The sequence below is a fragment of the Malus sylvestris genome, chromosome 8 (assembly GCF_916048215.2).
Source record: "Malus sylvestris chromosome 8, drMalSylv7.2, whole genome shotgun sequence".
Lineage (NCBI taxonomy): Eukaryota > Viridiplantae > Streptophyta > Magnoliopsida > Rosales > Rosaceae > Malus > Malus sylvestris.
This window is the reverse complement of record NC_062267.1, coordinates 11,576,433-11,594,166: the sequence shown is the minus strand read 5'-3', so window position 1 is coordinate 11,594,166 and position 17,734 is coordinate 11,576,433. Positions and strand designations below refer to the sequence as shown.

General features: G+C 42.4%; 1 protein-coding gene and 2 long non-coding RNA genes across 9 annotated transcripts in view; 1 reads left to right on the top strand and 2 right to left on the bottom strand.

The window, feature by feature from the left end:
- Positions 1 to 2,403, bottom strand: part of LOC126632738 (uncharacterized) — a 53,231-nt gene extending 50,828 nt beyond the window's left edge. Inside the window, exon 1 of the long non-coding RNA XR_007626806.1 lies at positions 2,147 to 2,403. This is a non-coding gene — a long non-coding RNA (uncharacterized LOC126632738). The remainder of the gene's footprint in view (positions 1 to 2,146) is intronic.
- The window catches only part of LOC126632727 (putative disease resistance protein At3g14460), a 234,279-nt gene that overhangs the window by 86,590 nt on the left and 129,955 nt on the right, over positions 1 to 17,734 (bottom strand). For all 7 annotated transcript variants that reach the window (XM_050303191.1, XM_050303195.1, XM_050303189.1 and 4 more), the window contains one exon: positions 2,438 to 2,523. In XM_050303191.1, the coding sequence (XP_050159148.1) occupies positions 2,438 to 2,523 (86 nt within the window). The remainder of the gene's footprint in view (positions 1 to 2,437; positions 2,524 to 17,734) is intronic.
- The window catches only part of LOC126632739 (uncharacterized), a 165,471-nt gene that overhangs the window by 85,186 nt on the left and 62,551 nt on the right, over positions 1 to 17,734 (top strand). Inside the window, exon 2 of the long non-coding RNA XR_007626807.1 lies at positions 3,138 to 3,554. This is a non-coding gene — a long non-coding RNA (uncharacterized LOC126632739). The remainder of the gene's footprint in view (positions 1 to 3,137; positions 3,555 to 17,734) is intronic.

The following is a 17,734-nucleotide window of genomic DNA, read 5'->3' as shown; positions in this document are numbered from 1 at the left end:
CATTAACGTCCGGATAAGAAATTATTATGTATAACTAGGATTATCACAACAGTTGAGAGGTGAGACCAATATAAGCTTGTATATATGGCTATGTATAACAAGGATTATCACAACAATTGAGAGGTGAGACCAATATAAGCTTGTATATATGTCCGGGCCAATGCATCATAGAATTGGGATAAAAACACTCAATACCGTATCATTTGGACCCACCCTAATTCAAAACCCAGAGTCCTCAAACCCTAATTCAAAACACATAGAACCATATCCTGCATGCAGGTCCTGCACAGACCCACCCTAATTCGAAACCCACAGTCCTCAAACCCTTACACATTCGACAAACTAATCACTCAGAAATCAAGTTAATCAACATGAAATTTGACCCTAAACACTAAAGAACAAAACCCCAGTGAAAATCAGAAACCCTAACCTGGATTTTGGGACTCGATTGGTGTCGGATTCGAGTCTTCCTTCCTGCGTTTACCTGAGTCGATGGAGGATGACTAGCGGCGTGGATTCGACGGAGGAGTGGAGCGGCATGACTGTGAGTGAGTGAGAGTGTGTGTGAGGTGAGACTGTGAGAGAGAGAGTGACCGAGAGTGACTGATAGAGAGTCTGAGAGACCTAACCTAACAAATGACCTAACTCAATGGATGGTAGGATTAGATAGATCTTAACAAATCCAACGGTTCAAGTTAAAAATTAAAAATAAATAAATAAATATATATAATATTCGGTTCGGTTTAGGATTACCAAACGCTTTCAAAGTTGTGGCCGAATCCCAAACCGAAACTTTCGGGACGGGTTCGGTTTCGGGTACCGAATATTTTGGAAAATTCGGTTCGGGAATTTTTCGGTCAAATTTCAGGACGTGTTCGGGACGGTTCGGAATTTTCGGGAAAAAATTCCACCCCTAATCATATGCTAATCCCCAATCTAAGTTATTTACTTTGAGACCCTCAAAAGGACATGTCGTCTAATATCAGTCACGACTCAAAGTTAAAACGACAATCAGTGAGTGGGTTTCCCCAGTCAGCGGTACGTAGCCTAGACAGCGAGGGAACAAATGGCAGCTGTGTCGTTTAGGTAGCTACTGCAGCTGCACAAGGACGTGCCAAAAGACGCCCGATTCAACGCCGAAGGGTTGGACTTCGCCGTTAATGTCTGCACTATTCGATGGGGGTAGCTACAATTGGGCACACCAGATGGGTGCTCGATGCAATCCCCCAATTAACTCTCTCTCTCTCTCTCTCTCTCTCTCTCTCTCTCTCTTCTTTGAGACTGGTTGCTCGATGCACACCAGATGTTTGATGATTTGTCTAAACCAGATTTTTACACATCCTTTGCGACAAATTATACAACTTGTTCTTGTTATTCGAAAATTGAAAGCGTAAAACTTTGAATTTCTTGGGTTTTTTGGATTTTATGATTCTTTCTAGTTTTTGGTAATATGGTTATAACTTATATTTGGGCAGTAATTGGATTTAAGCTTTGTGTTTAGAGTGAAATTGGGATCTGATAATGATTAAAGTTTGACAGGGATCATGCGATGCAGAATGGAAAGTCTTCACTTTTGTTCTTGACAGTGCCAGACATTAATCAAACAGTGACGAATTTAATGGCGTTAGGAGGAGCTGAACTTGATGGCCCCATCAAATTTGAAGTCAACATGATACATACAATGAGATTATGAGAATGAGCAAGGTGATACATATACATTCGAATAGACCAATTGACGAAATCAAATTTGCTCTTGTTTTAGCCTAGTAATCATGTACCTTGTACCGACTCTATCGCAAAACAACAAGGGCTATAGCAGCTCCCCCTTTGTTGTTTCATTACCAAGTTTGTGGCAAATTCAACACTGCACAACAAGAGCATGTGCTGCTGGATAGACACACATACACCTGAAAGAGAGAGACCTAATTTCAAGAACATCTATGTTATACTCACTCTGGGGATGTGATCAATCTTGGGCCAATCTTCCCGTCTCTCTTCGGAATCGTTCTTCTAGCAGCGGACACCTCCAGATTTTCAGTCGAGAAAGAGACATGGGAAGCCATTCTCCTGGCAAGCACCTGATATATTAGGGCACTCGCTAATAGTCAAGCTTTTCAGAGATTTTGGCGCTTCTTCAAGAAAGCACTGGAGCTCAGGGCATCTGTATATTGCGAGGTCTTCAAGAGAGGTGAGTTGTCTCAACATCTTGCCTTGGATGGTTGTAAGATTGGGAAGATTGCGGATGGCGAGATGAGTGAGAGCGGTGGGCAGCAGCCCCTCATCCAGAAACGAACATCCCATTTCTTCTCCACCTTCTTCAGTGAAAAAGATTTTCAAATATCTAAGAGAGTTGAGTCTTTTTAAACCCCACAATGAGCAGTTTGCAGCGAGTTTTCTACAACAGTCAAGACGAAGGTGTTGTAAATTTGACGGCAACCCTCCATGAGGAAATGATTCAACTTTTGGACCGCTGAACAATTCCAATTTCTGAAGAGACGGTAGAAGGGTATGCATTTGTTCTGGCAACGACCTCAATTTCTTGCATTGAGAGATACGCAGCTCCTCCAATTTGGGTGCATCCATCCCTCCATCCGGAAAACTTACAAAATTTGGGCAGTTGTCTATTCCCAAGTGAACGAGGGAGAGGAATTTAGGGCATTCAGATTCCACATGTGCAAGTGAACCATTGAAGGATTCCAGGTCCCACAATTGTACGCTTTCAAGCCTTAGGAGCTTCTCCAACGGTACTATCTCAGTTAGCTTGGGACATCTGCTCAGTACAAGCTCACGAAGATTAGGAAACAGTATTGTGGTGTTGCTTCTGCTTCCATCGTAATATGACCACTTTTTGCACTCCAACATATCTATGAAGAACAATTGTTGTAGAGATCTAAATGGAGTAATCCCACAAGTATCATTACCGTAAAACTCGCTACCAATCTCAACCACGTTATTCATCCATCGAACATGAAGCTCTTTGAGGGAGGGTAGTTGCCCAAGTGGTGGCAATAAGCAGCAATGTTTGCAAACTGTAAGTTGAATGGAAAATAGTTTAGAGAAATATGGATGTCCTAACCAACATTGAAATCTTAAACCACCGTAAGACATAATCTCAAGTTGTTTGAGGTTCGTGTGAGGTTGGAGCCTGTTGAGCACTTCTCTGTCATTTTCTGGATCATGATTACTAGCATCATAAACTCTTCCCCATGTCAAAACAAGTTGGTCCAGATACTCCTTGTTGCTCATGATATCTGCCTCCAAAGCATTCCCCTTAACGTTACCAACTCCTAAGATGTGAAGTGTTCCACGCAAATGCTGAAGTTCTTTTAACTCTCGAATCCTTTGAGCTGTTTGTTTGTCCACCACAAAATGGCTTAATGTTTGGAGATTTTTCAAATTACACATCCCTGCAGGCATCTTTTGAATCTCTGTGTCACGGATATCGAGATGGTGCAAGTTGATTAGCCTTCCAAAATTGGATGGTAGTTGAATCAGACGATGACAACCAAACAATAACAAGGTCTGTAAATTGTACAAGGTGCACACCGTCTCAGGTAATTCTCTTATTTTAGTGTCCGACACGTCCAAATGCCTTAATTGTTTTAAGTTGCCAATTGAGCTAGGCAACTCAACGATAGCACATAACTTGAGCACTCTTAAACATGGTAGATTTGGTAATAAATCAACAAGTGTGTAGTCCAACTTATTACCTCTACAGTCTGGTACGTATTGAAGTTGTAGAAAGGTGTGCAAGTGCTTAGCCTCATCCAGCGCCTCAAATTTCTGAATGGCATGACCTCCAAATTTCATGAATGAAAAGTGACGAGTTTTGCATAAATTTTTGTTGGGCGGCTGAATTTCCTCCAATCTCAAACAAAACTCTCCAGATACAAACTTTGCTAAATCATTGATAAGGTCATGCATGGTGAAATATGACTCACCCCATAATTCACCTGAATGTTGAAAGAAAGACCGTGATAATAGAATATCAAAGTAATCACTTCCAACTTCTTCCGGATCCAATACGCCCTCCTCGTTGGATTGTATGAGGTCTTCGGCCATCCACAATAAGGTCAACCCTGATTTTGTAAATTTGTCACCTTTTGGAAATATCGAACAATAAGCAAAACAACACTTGAGATGTGGTGGAAGATAATAGTAGCTTAACCATAAAGCTGGCAAAATCTTATCGTTCGACAACTTCCATAAGTCACTCTTCAATATCTTTTCCCATTCCTTTGGATTTGAATTAGAGTGTAATAGACCCCCTAATGATTTTATAGCTAAAGGAAGGCCTTGACACTTCTTAACAATTTGTCTGTTGTGCCTTGGCCCGTTATCTCATCAACTTATAAACCAACAGTTGAACAATTTAAAATACAAGAAATAAAGACACTGAGAGATTTACGAGGTTCGGCAAAAACCTGCCTACGTCCTCCAAGAGATATTGCTCTTCACTATGAGAATAACTAGTACAAGATACACTTGAGTTAAATCGACATAACCCAAACCCCAATCCCTTGTACCCTCACAGAATTTTACTAAGAGACTCACTCTCCCCAAGAGTTTCTCACTCTCACTCTATATTTTTCTACCACTTGTGTTCTCCTCTGGATGTTCCCACACTTTTCTCACGGCAAGCTCACTTTCCTTTGTGTATGAAAAATGCCTTCACTTATAGACATGCACCATCAATTATGTCAACCACCAAAAAACAAAGTTTACGGGTCATGTTTCCAAATTCCACAAAACATGCTTCCACAAAACATGCTTCCACAAAACATGCTTCCCCAAAACATGCTTCCACAAAACATGATTCCACAAAACATGCTTCCAAAGTCCACAAAGTTGAGAGGAAATGGTTGCCAACTCATAATTATATGAGCCAAACACAACAATCTCCACCTTGGCGAATATACTGTGCAAAAATCCTTGCACCCATCACAAATGTCCATTGGCCTTACGTACCAGCATACACACCCTGAATCAACCTCGTTGGTCCTGTTCCTGATTCAGTCACTGTCAATGCATGTGCAGCTGCTGCAAGCTAAAAATCACCATTTAGCTTCAGACAGGATCTCGACACATCCTCGTCTCCTCCAGTAGGTTTTCCTCCTCTTCATTGTCTGCAACCTGGAAACTCGTCAGCGCGCCCGTTTCCAGTAACAACCCATCGAGCCAGACAAAATTCCCACATTTCCTCCTACCTCATGATCATCTCATCACCTGTGAATCCCATAGCTCCACCTATTGCAAAACCCCTGCAACACTTGAGACTAAACATCACCAGGAGAAGTGTTGCTTCGAGTACCTAGAGGGCATACTCGAAGTCTTCCGCCACAAAATTGCTACAACCCGAACCAAGATCATCCTTTCTTTTTCTCAAGGGACAATTTTTCTTTTTATGCCCGAATTTTTTGCAGTTGTAGCATTGTAGACCTTTGCCTCCGGAACCGGATTTGAACCTGTTGTCTATCTCAGATCCTTCTCCCAATTTTCTTCCACGATTCCAACCTTGAACAGCTAAAGCAGTCTCGTGCCCACCATCAACAATGGTCTTCTTCTTTTGTGTATCATAAGACACCAAAGAAGCTTGCACCTGCTCCAAACTTACTGTATCTTTTCCATGCAGTAAGGTTGTCACAAGATTTTCATACGAATCTGGAAGTGAGGTAAGAAGTAAGAGGGCTTTGTCTTCTTCCTCAACCTTAACATCAACTTTCCGCAATTGATCCAAGTATCCGTTGAACTCATTCATGTGGTCCATGAGATTCCCACCTTCATCCATCTTCAGCTTGTACAGTTTCCGCTTCAAATGCAACTTGTTGGTCAAACTCTTAGCAATATAGAGTTTTTCCAACTTCTCCCAAAGTGCAGGCGCAGAATCTTCATCCATAATATTATTGATAATGTTATCAGCTATACAGTGTCGAATCGTGCTAACACAACGCGCCTCCAGCTCCTCCCACTGGTCATCTGTCATTTCTTGAGGCTTCCCATCTTTTCCCTTCAAAGCTCTAGCCAAGCCTTGTTGAGTCAAGACATCCTTTACTCTCATCTGCCAAAGAGTAAAACTGTCTTTCCCATTAAACTTCTCAACTAAAAATGACGTGTTTGTAGTCATCATGGTGAATAAAAAATCTGAACCGTCAATGAACCAAAGCTTCCAACAAAGCTCTGATACCAATTGTTGTGCCTTGGCCCGTTATCTCACCAACTTATAAACCAACAGTTGAACAATTTAAAATACAAGAAATAAAGACACTGAGAGATTTACGAGGTTCGGCAAAAACCTGCCTACGTCCTCCAAGAGATATTGCTCTTCACTATGAGAATAACTAGTACAAGATACACTTGAGTTAAATCGACATAACCCAAACCCCAATCCCTTGTACCCTCACAGAATTTTACTAAGAGACTCACTCTCCCCAAGAGTTTCTCACTCTCACTCTATATTTTTCTACCACTTGTGTTCTCCTCTGGATGTTCCCACACTTTTCTCACGGCAAGCTCACTTTCCTTTGTGTATGAAAAATGCCTTCACTTATAGACATGCACCATCAATTATGTCAACCACCAAAAAACAAAGTTTACGGGACATGTTTCCAAATTCCACAAAACATGCTTCCACAAAACATGCTTCCCCAAAACATGCTTTCATAAAACATGCTTCCACAAAACATGCTTCCCCAAAACATGCTTCCACAAAACATGCTTCCACAAAACATGCTTCCAAAGTCCACAAAGTTGAGAGGAAATGGTTGCCAACTCATAATTATATGAGCCAAACACAACATTGTCTTCCAATGACTTCAAGCTCCGGATGTGCTCCAACAACACTGGCATTTGTGAACGCATGCTTTGCAAATAACAACCAAGAATCGTCCTCAGATATTATCTATAGATAATGTGTTGAAAGAGTCCCCGTGATAGATGCAACATGTCCGAGGCGTGTTGTGACAATGATCTTACTTCCATGTCCTCCGCAACTATTGAAGTGAGTCATCAAGTTATTCCAATCATCATAATCTTCATTCCAAACATCATCAAGAACAAAGACTTTTTTCCTGTCAAAACCTTCTCCAATTTTTCAGAAAGCAGATCCAGATCTGTGATCGTGCAAGTCTTAGTTGTGATTCTCCCATATATTGTTTGTGCTATTTGAAGAATACCAAATTCTTCTCCGACACAAACCCATGCTTGGACATCAAAGTCATCCTTGATATCTTTATACACAAGTTGAGCAAGGGTGGACTTCCCAATCCCTCCCATACCCACGATGGGAAGAACTCCTATCTTAGCGCCAGTCGTATCATCCGAACGCAATACTTTAAGAATCGTTTCTCTGTCCTTTTCCCTTCCGAAGACACCATACTCATCCACCCGTGAAGTAGTTTGACGATTTCTTGCTTGTGGTCTATGTTGAACTCCTTCTTTCAGACCAAGAGCGTCTCTTTCATTGAGAATGAGGTCTAACATGCGCAGAACCTTTGATATCTTCGGTTCAAGAGAGTTGTGAAATTCATCGGACGCAGAAGAAGGCTTGAATACTGATCTCGAGATCCAGCTTGTGCTGCTGCTAGCTGCAGGAGAATGGTCATCGTCACCTTCCAGCTGGCGTCGAAGAGCTTCAGTGTTGATCTCGTCCAACAACTCTCCTACACAGTAGATAGCATCTTTGAGATCGTCGAGCCACTCCCTTATAGTCGGGCTTGTCATCTGCTTCTCCTCGGCATCGTCAACCAGCTGGTTAGCAGTGAGCAACTTGATCTTCAACTCCCTCATGAGCAGCTCGTTGTTGTTTTTCTTCCCATAGATGAAATCGAGGACGGGACGGGAAGCCATCCGGTGGAACAAAACAGAGAGGAAAGAAGAGAGAAAAGCTCCTCCCACCAACTCAGCCATGGTCACAACTGTGTCGTCGAAGGATAGGAATCTCAAAAGGAGAAATGTTATTCATACCATGTTTTTATAAGTAATGTTATTCATATCATGTTTTTGTATCATATTTTTATTCCACTTTAGATGGCATTTGATATGGACAGTCACATTATCTGAATTAATCAGATTTATAAATTTAGTTCATTATTCAATAAACTAATAATTAAGAAAAACTAGTTAATTAAATGATAATTGTGATATATGATGAATCTTTCTCCTTCATTTTCTTAACATTTTGCAAATTTTTCAAATGACCACATCAGATGCTGCTTATAGAAATATGATATAAAAATATGGTATTAATAACATTTCTCTTTACATAATCACTATGTTCCTCCCGAGAGATTTTTCATTGTGATTGACACACGATGTGGTACATCATGTGTAACTGTACAAATGGTGGAATATATGTGTTAAAAAGTTAATAACTTAAAAAATAAAATTTCTCACAATTTACATAAAAACACGTAATATATCACTCGTATTTCCGTCACAATAAAAAATTTCTCATTCCTCCCAGTGTTCCCACCTACTTTTCCTCCTCCAACGCGTATTATGGACCATGTCATTTGATTCGTATAAATGATTAGGACAGCAAGATACATATTATTTTCACGTTAATACTGAGCAGGTGATACTCAAATGTATATACCAATTAATTGAACTCAAATGTATATTCCAATTAGTTGTAGACTTTCAATTTTTAGGGGGGGCAAACTGGGTTCAAAGTTAAGTTTCAAAAGGTAAAATGAAGCGATTTTTTAATGTCAAAGAGTAAAGTTACGACTTTTGAGTTACAGGAAGTAAAATATGATTAAAATCAAATTCCAAGAGACTTAACAAAAAATAAGCTTTAATTGTATCATGAAAAAATTTACATATTACCATATGTATAATGCTCCTGTATCTAATATGAAACTAGGTCTAGCCTCTAGGGCCTCGTTTGGCAGCTCGGACTGTACTCACTATTTTTGTCGGATAGGATAAACAGTCACCGGATAGTACTGACTAAATTAATCGGGCGTTTGGTGCAGTATCAGACTAATGACCGTATTATTTACACAATGTTTGATACTGAATCGGATAATCTTAATCTGAATATTCTCAGCCACCAGTCACCCTCTCTCTCAACCTTGAATATTGTAAGCCATCAGCCACCCCCTCTCTCCCTGCACCGACGCCGTCTTCGACTCCTGACATTTCCATATCCAATAAAAAAGAGCGACATGTTGGCATCAAACCTGCCAAAGAGCCCCTTCTTCCCCACCCGATATGTCCCCGTCTCCACCTCCTTCCACATCACCTGCAGTGTCTCGCAGCTGCAATCGGCGGCGGAAGTAGTAAACGGCAGCGGCGGAGAAGATGCAGGGAGATCCGGTAGCCAAAAGAAGTTGCGATGCTCATTGTCACAGACCTCCCCCTTCTACTCTGCACATCAGCTTCTATTCTTTTCTGCACCTCACTGTCACAGACGTGCACCTCATGGGCAGATCGACGTCGGCGAGATGGGGCGACGGCTATAGGAGAACGATGACGACGAGAGGGATGATGGCGAAAACAACGACGGGACAACGGCGAGATGAGGTGTACGTCATGGAGAACAAAGTGCAAGAGAGAGGAAAGGGAACCGGACTAATAATCCACTCCTTTTGGAAGGGTTTATTAGGAAGGTGTATACCCAACTATCATATCCGACTGCTTAAATTAATCCGGCGACTATTTAGTACGAGAGGACACCAAACGGTTGGGCCCGTACTATTAGTTCTATCTGATCCCTTATACGGCGTGCCAAACGAGGCCTAGGTGTATAATAAATTATTAAAATGTTCATAACCCGCTTTTTTCTTCTCTCGGATTCACTTCAACGACTGACCATCCAGACAGAGATCTATATTCTAGGGGTATGATATCTACACATACTATTTTACTTCTCACAGATCTTTTTAATTTTCGGTCGTCGGATCGGATAAATTGAAGAAGATCAACGAACATAAATTATTAAGGGGTGTGTAAAAAGTAAAATAGAGTGTGTGGATAGCATACCCCATAATCTATTGCTTCCAGCTTTAAGTGTGAAATGTTGTTGGGAATTAGATCCTCTCCTGAGCCCAATGAGATGATCATTCTAACCAACACACGTGGGTCGTCGGATTTTTATCCAACGATTACAAATAGGGGGATCCCTCTAAAGTTATAATGATTATAGCCGTTGGATGAAAATCCAACGACCAAAGTGTGTTGGTCAGGAGGATCCTCTCCTTGGGCTCAGGAGAGGATCCAATTCCTTGTTCTTGGACTTGGAAAGAATGCAAAACAGTGTAACTAACACAATATATATATATATATATATATATATATATATATATAGGAAGTGTTATTGCCTTATTGGCACTCCAAAAATCTCATTCTACATTCCTCACAAGTGTATTTTTCTTTCCAAATATAGAAAGTTTGGAGCGTAGTTAAAGGGGGGCCTCATATATATATATATACACACTTTAACAAGAGGGATTTTATTTAAAAAAATTGGGGATCCCCTCTTGACCGTTAGATTTAGTTTTAATGAAATTCTGTGGTCTGTGATTTAATCTTAACCACAGAATTTCATTAAAGCCAAATCTAAAAATCAAGATGATGTCCGTATTTTTTTTAATGAGAATCCCTCTTGTTAAAGGGGGCCCTGTATATATATAAATGTATATGTATATATATATATATAACTCCGCCTATGTCTTACATGGCCGGTCCCAAGCCCGGATAAAGGAGGAGGGGGAGGGCGTCAGGTAGTCGACAGCCGGCACTCCATGATCACGTCGAATCCTTATGAAAATGAATCCAGAACAAAATCGCGCTAAAGCTAGGGCGTCACCCGTAAGTGGCGCGCTGTGTGGCCTGAGCACAGTGATAAGTGAGCAAGGGTCGCTGTATCTCCATCGGCACCCGGATGCAGTGTTAAATGAGCAAGGGGGCCATAGAAACTTCTTTTCGAACGACTCCACTCAAAGTTGTTTGGGAGCATATGCTCCTATCAACTTTACCCGGGACACACAAAAGAAGTACTTTGATCCTATTAGACGGGGGAGGGTGAAGAAGCTAGGACAGAAGGGTAGAGTTCAAGAGAGCAAAATGCGTTTAGGAACGTGGAATATAGGAACCTTAACGGGAAAATCTATGGAAGTAGTGGAAGTTATGGTGAGGAGAAGGATAAATATTATGTGCCTACAAGAAACTAAGTGGGTTGGTAGTAAGGCAAAGGATCTAGAAAACTCAGGGTTTAAACTTTGGTATTCGGGCACAAATAGAACGAGAAACGGTGTTGGCATCATCGTGGACAAGACCTTGGTACAAGATGTTGTAGATGTCAAGAGGGTAGGAGATAGAATCATGGCAATCAAGATTGTAATAGGACAAGAACTTATCAATGTGATTAGTGCGTACGCACCTCAAGTAGGGTTGGATACGAGTTCGAAGGAGAAATTTTGGGAAGATCTTGGAGACTTGGTGCAAGGAATTGCTCAGACGGAGAAGTTATTTATAGGAGGAGATTTAAATGGACACGTGGGCAGGGAGACAGGCAACTATGGAGGTTTTCATGGTGGCCATGGTTTTGGGGAGAGAAACGAGGATGGGGAAGCTATCTTGGATTTTGCAATGGCATATGATCTCTTCTTAGCCAACACCTTCTTTAAGAAGAGAGAAGAACATGTGATCACCTACAAGAGTGGGTCGTCAAAAACACAAATAGATTTTCTTCTAATGAGGAAAGGGGATCGTATAACTTGTAAGGATTGCAAAGTTATACCAGGAGAGAGCGTGGCTAATCAACATCGCTTGTTGGTGATGGATGTACATATCAAAAGAGTAAGACAAAAGAACAAGACTTGGAAGTGCCCAAGGACTAGATGGTGGAATCTAAAAGAAGAAAAACAAGCCATTTTCAAAGAGAAGGTAATCACCCAATGTGTGTGGGATAGAGAGGGGGAATCTAGCCAAATGTGGGATTCCATGGCTAGTTGTATCCGAAAAGTAGCAAAAGAGGTATTAGGAGAGTCCAAGGGCTTTGCCCCACACCAAAAGGAATCTTGGTGGTGGAATGAGGAGGTACAAACAAAGGTGAAGGCTAAGAAGGAATGTTGTAAAGCCTTATACAAGGAGAGGACTGATGAAAATGGTGAAAGGTATAGAAAAGCGAAGCAAGAGGCGAAGAAAGCTGTCAGAGAAGCTAAGTTAGCGGCTTACGACGATATGTATAAACGACTAGATACCAAAGAAGGAGAGTTGGATATCTATAAACTATCTAGAGCAAGGGAAAAGAAGACAAGGGACCTAAACCAAGTGAGGTGCATCAAGGATGAGGATGGAAAGGTTCTTGCTACAGAGAACGCGGTTAAAGACAGATGGAGAGGTTATTTTCATAATCTTTTCAATGAAGGACATGAAGTGAGTGCTTCTTTAGGGGAGTTGAGTAACTCAGAAGAGTGTAGAAACTACTCTTTTTATCGTCGAATCCGGAAGGAAGAAGTGGTTGTAGCTTTGAAGAAGATGAAGCATAAAAAAGCAATAGGCCCAGACGATATACCAATCGAAGTGTGGAAACTTTTGGGAGAGACAGGTATAACATGGCTCACTGACCTTTTCAATAGGATTTTGAAAACGAAGAAGATGCCAAATGAGTGGCGAATGAGCACTTTGGTGCCTATCTACAAGAATAAGGGCGACGTACAAAATTGCATGAACTATAGGGGTATTAAGCTAATGAGTCATACAATGAAGCTCTGGGAGAGAGTCATTGAGCATAGATTGAGGCAAGAGACACGGGTTTCGGACAACCAATTCGGGTTCATGCCAGGGCGCTCAACCATGGCGGCAATCTATCTCTTACGAAGATTGATGGAAAGATATAGAGATGGGAAAAAGGATTTACACATGGTCTTTATAGATTTGGAAAAAGCGTATGATAGGGTCCCAAGAGACATTCTTTGGAGGATTTTAGAGAAGAAAGGAGTACGAGTAGCATATATCCAAGCTATAAAGGATATGTATGAAGGAGCAAAGACTGCCGTAAGAACTCATGAAGGACAAACCGAAAGCTTTCCCATAACTGTAGGATTACATCAAGGCTCATCCTTAAGTCCTTACCTTTTTGCGTTGGTAATGGATGAGTTAACACGACATATTCAAGATGATATTCCTTGGTGTATGCTTTTCGCAGACGATATAGTGTTGATAGATGAAACTCAGGAAGGGGTAAATGCAAAGCTTAACCTTTGGAGAGAAGTGTTGGAATCTAAAGGTCTTCGCCTAAGCCGATCAAAGACAGAATATATGGAGTGCAAGTTCAGTGCAAATGGAGGCCAAAACGAGTTAGGGGTGAGGATCGGAGATCAAGAAATACCAAAGAGCGACCGTTTTCGTTACCTAGGATCTATCTTGCAAAAGAACGGAGAATTAGATGGAGATCTCAACCATAGAATACAAGCTGGATGGATGAAGTGGAAGAGTGCATCCGGCGTGTTGTGTGACCGCCGTATGCCACTAAAGCTCAAGGGAAAATTTTATAGGACGGCAATAAGGCCGGCGATGCTGTATGGCACAGAATGTTGGGCGGTGAAACATCAACACGTACACAAAATGGGTGTAGCGGAGATGAGGATGCTTCGTTGGATGTGTGGGCACACGAGAAAGGATAAGATTAGGAATGAGGATATCCGGGGTAAAGTAGGAGTAGCCGAAATTGAAGGAAAGATGAGAGAAAATCGGTTACGGTGGTTTGGACATGTGCAAAGAAGGCCTACTGACGTTCCGATTAGAAGATGCGACTATGGGACAGAGGTTCAGGGCCGAAGGGGTAGAGGAAGACCTAGGAAAACTTTGGAAGAGACTCTAAGAAAAGACTTAGAGTACTTGGATCTAACGAAGGACATGACACAGGATCGAGCACAATGGCGTTCTAAGATTCATATAGCCGATCCCACTCAGTGACTTGGATTTTCCAAGTCTCCAACCGAGAAGTTTTCCTCACTCGGGAAATTAAGGGAACACTACCCAAACCTACATGCTCCACTCAGAAAGCTTCAACATACAAGCTTTAACAAAAGAAAATTCAAAGAACTTAGCGAAGAAGGCTTTGGTGTATTTAACACAATACGTTGAAATGAAGGAAAGCTTATTTATTGATATCCCCGATAAGCTACAAATATGTACATATACATGAGTCAAAATAAGCACACAAGAGGGAGCCTTCACAAAGGTTGCTTAGGAGAAGTCTCAGCAGTCGGTAGAGCCCCAGAAAGAGAAGGCACCGGAGGGGGATCATTTGGAGCCTCAGTACTGGACAGAACCCTAGAAGGAGGAGGCATCAGAGGTTGATCATTTGGAGCTTCATTACGCGGTACAGCCCCAGAAGACGAAGGCAATAAATGCCTTTGGAACAAACCCACAAATCTCTGATGATCAAGTAAAACCTGACCATCAGTTTCCTTCATCTGGTCAAGCTTCCTCTTCATGTTTGTAGCATAGTCATGTGCGAGCCGGTGCAACTGTTTATTCTCATGCTTGAGCCCTCTAATCTCCTGTTTGAGACTCATCACTTCAGCCGCCAATGATTCAACTTGGCGGGTTCGAGCAAATAGGCGTTGGGCCATATTAGACACAGAACCTGCACACTGAACACTGAGAGCCAGCGAATCCTTAACAGCTAACTCATCAGACCGTTTGGAAAGTAGTCTGTTATCTTTGGGAGTGAGAAGGTTCCTGGCCACCACCGCAGCGGTCATATCATTCTTCATCACGGAATCCCCAACGGTAAGAGGACCAGTAGGGGAGACGAAGGATGGGCGCCATATGTTGTCTGGAGAAGGCGGGGCTGCCTCTTCAACAAGGTTCAAGTCAAAACGACGGTCGGAGGGGCCAGACATTTTCAAAGGTGTTGAAGAGAGAAGAGGTCGGACAAATCAAGATCTTAGAAGTGCAAGAATGAAGCTTCTACTGGTGGAGATTCAAGTGTGCCTTGGAACTTAATGCCAGCCCCTATAAAAATCTGCACTCGACGAAGCTTCAGAAATCGAAGAGGCGCCTGCTCAGAAATCGAAGAGGCGTTTGCTTTCTCAAAAGCTGGGCTGCTTAGAGATCACGAGGGTTGATCTCAGAAATCGAAGAGGCGTTTGCTTTCTCAAAAGTTGGGCTGCTCAAATACCACGAAGGCCGATCTCAAAAATCGAAGAGGCGCTCGCTTTCTCAAAAGCTGGGCTCCCCAGAGACCACGAGGGCCGATCTTAGAAATCGAAGAGGCACCTACTTTTCCAGCCTTTTCCAGCCTTGTCAGCACCTGTCACACGCACACTCAGTTTTGCGGAAATTATGGGCATTCTGTCAAAGACTTCTGGGGAAGTAGAAAACACATGAATCTTACTGTTCAATCACCCACTTCCCATACGCAACAATAGCTCATGGGTACCACAAATAACTTTGCCAAAGTTCTCTGCCAAAGTTGAGCACGTGAAGCTTGCAGCTCCCACTACATCGCTCTGACCAAGAAGGGTAAAAGAATAGCAAAGAAACAGCACTAACAAAGTTTAGACCCATAAATTTTGACGGTCTAGCTACCATATTATTACCCACAAGGGTAAAGGAACAATACCACTGCTGGATAATTGGAAAGTCCCTGTGTGTCAACCTCTGTGCTTCGTGGCAAGGTAGACTAGCAAACATGCCCAACCTTTACTCACATTCGAGAAAACACTCCCAATAAGATTGCTTGCTCCAAAATCGAAGAGGCACCGTCCTCCGAATCTCGAGAGCCAGACTCCCAACATGACTACTTTCTTAAAAATCGAAGAGAGGGTAAAGGAACAGTACCATTGCTGGATAATTGGAAAGTCCCTGTGTGTCAACCTCTGTGCTTCGTGGCAAGGTAGACTAGCAAACATGCCCAACCTTTACTCACATTCGAGAAAACACTCCCAACAAGATTGCTTGCTCCAAAATCGAAGAGGCACCGCCCTCCGAATCTCGAGAGCCAGACTCCTAACATGATTACTTTCTCAAAAATCGAAGAGACACTGCTCCCCGAATCTCGAGAGCCAGACCCCCAGCATGATTGCTTTCTCAAAAATCGATGAGGCATCGTTCTCCGAATCAATCGAAGAGGCGCTCGCTTTCTCAAAAGCTGGGCTGCTCAGAGACCACGAGGGCCGATCTCAGAAATCGAAGAGGCACCTACTTTTCTAGCCTTGTCAGCACCTGTCACACGCACACTCAGCTTTGCAGAAATTATGGGCATTCTGTCGAAGACTTCTGGTGAAGTAGAAAGCACATGAATCTTACTATTCAATCACCCACTTCCCACACGCAACAATAGCTCATGGGTACCACAAATAACTTTGCCAAAGTTCTCTGCCAAAGTTGAGCACGTGAAGCTTGCAGCTCCCACTACATCGCTCTGACCAAGAAAGGTAAAAGAATAGCAAAGAAACAGCACTAACAAAAGTTTAGACACATAAATTTTGAAGGTCTAGCTACCATATTATTACCCACAACTGTAAAGGAACAGTACCACTGCTGGATAATTGGAAAGTCCCTGTGTGTCAACCTCTGTGCTTCGTGGCAAGGTAGACTAGCAAACATGCCCAACCTTTACTCACATTCGAGAAAACACTCCCAATAAGATTGCTTGCTCCAAAATCGAAGAGGCACCGTCCTCCGAATCTCGAGAGCCAGACTCCCAACATGACTACTTTCTCAAAATCGAAGAGAGGGTAAAGGAACAGTACCATTGCTGGATAATTGGAAAGTCCCTGTGTGTCAACCTTTGTGCTTCGTGGCAAGGTAGACTAGCAAACATGCCCAACCTTTACTCACATTCGAGACAACACTCCCAACAAGATTGCTTGCTCCAAAATCGAAGAGGCACCGTCCTCCGAATCTCGAGAGCCAGACTCCCAACATGATTACTTCCTCAAAAATTGAAGAGACACTGCTCTCCGAATCTCGAGAGTCATACCCCCATCATGATTGCTTTCTCAAAAATCGAAGAGGCATCGTTCTCCGAATCTCGAGAGCCAGATACCACAGACCACTTTTTCAAAGTGCTCTGACAGAGTTAAAACATGTGAAACTGGCAACTCCCACTACCGTGCTATGACCAAGCAGGGTAAAGGAATAGCATTACTACTTGTTGTTAGGGAGACTCCTATATATGTCGACCTCCATCCCCAACGGACAGGCAGACCTGCAAAAATGCTCAACCCTTCATCATATCTGAGAGGGCACTCCCAACGAAGCCTTTCGAAATATTCAGCTTTCTTTCCCCCCGATAATACCTCTGCAAACAAGCTATACTAGAGCAAGAATATCTCATATCATCAGGGTTAAAAGCAAGAGTATCCCATATCATGCTTTTTCCCTGTCTTTTCTTTTGGCCTTGTTTTTACCTGCAAGACAAGGAGAAAGAGAGCAATCAGTCAGCACTTGGAATCAAGCTTCCAGCCAGGAACTGACTGCCTGGAACCCCTTACCTGATTACTTACCTGGCATTGCTCTCGAGTACTCATTTTCAACATCTTATGTTTCCAGGGAAGATTCCGCATCTGCTTGAGGAACAGATAGGGCAAGTGCGAAGGATACAAGGAAGCATGTGGAGACAAGCGTAACAGCACACGTGCCGATACATTCATTACTCTGTCAAAAGCAAAAGTATCCCATATCAGCAGGGTGGAACGTACTCTAGATTTGATGGACTTGTTTTGACCCTCAAATTCTTCAGTCGGCCTTATACTCTGGAGGAAACCAGAAA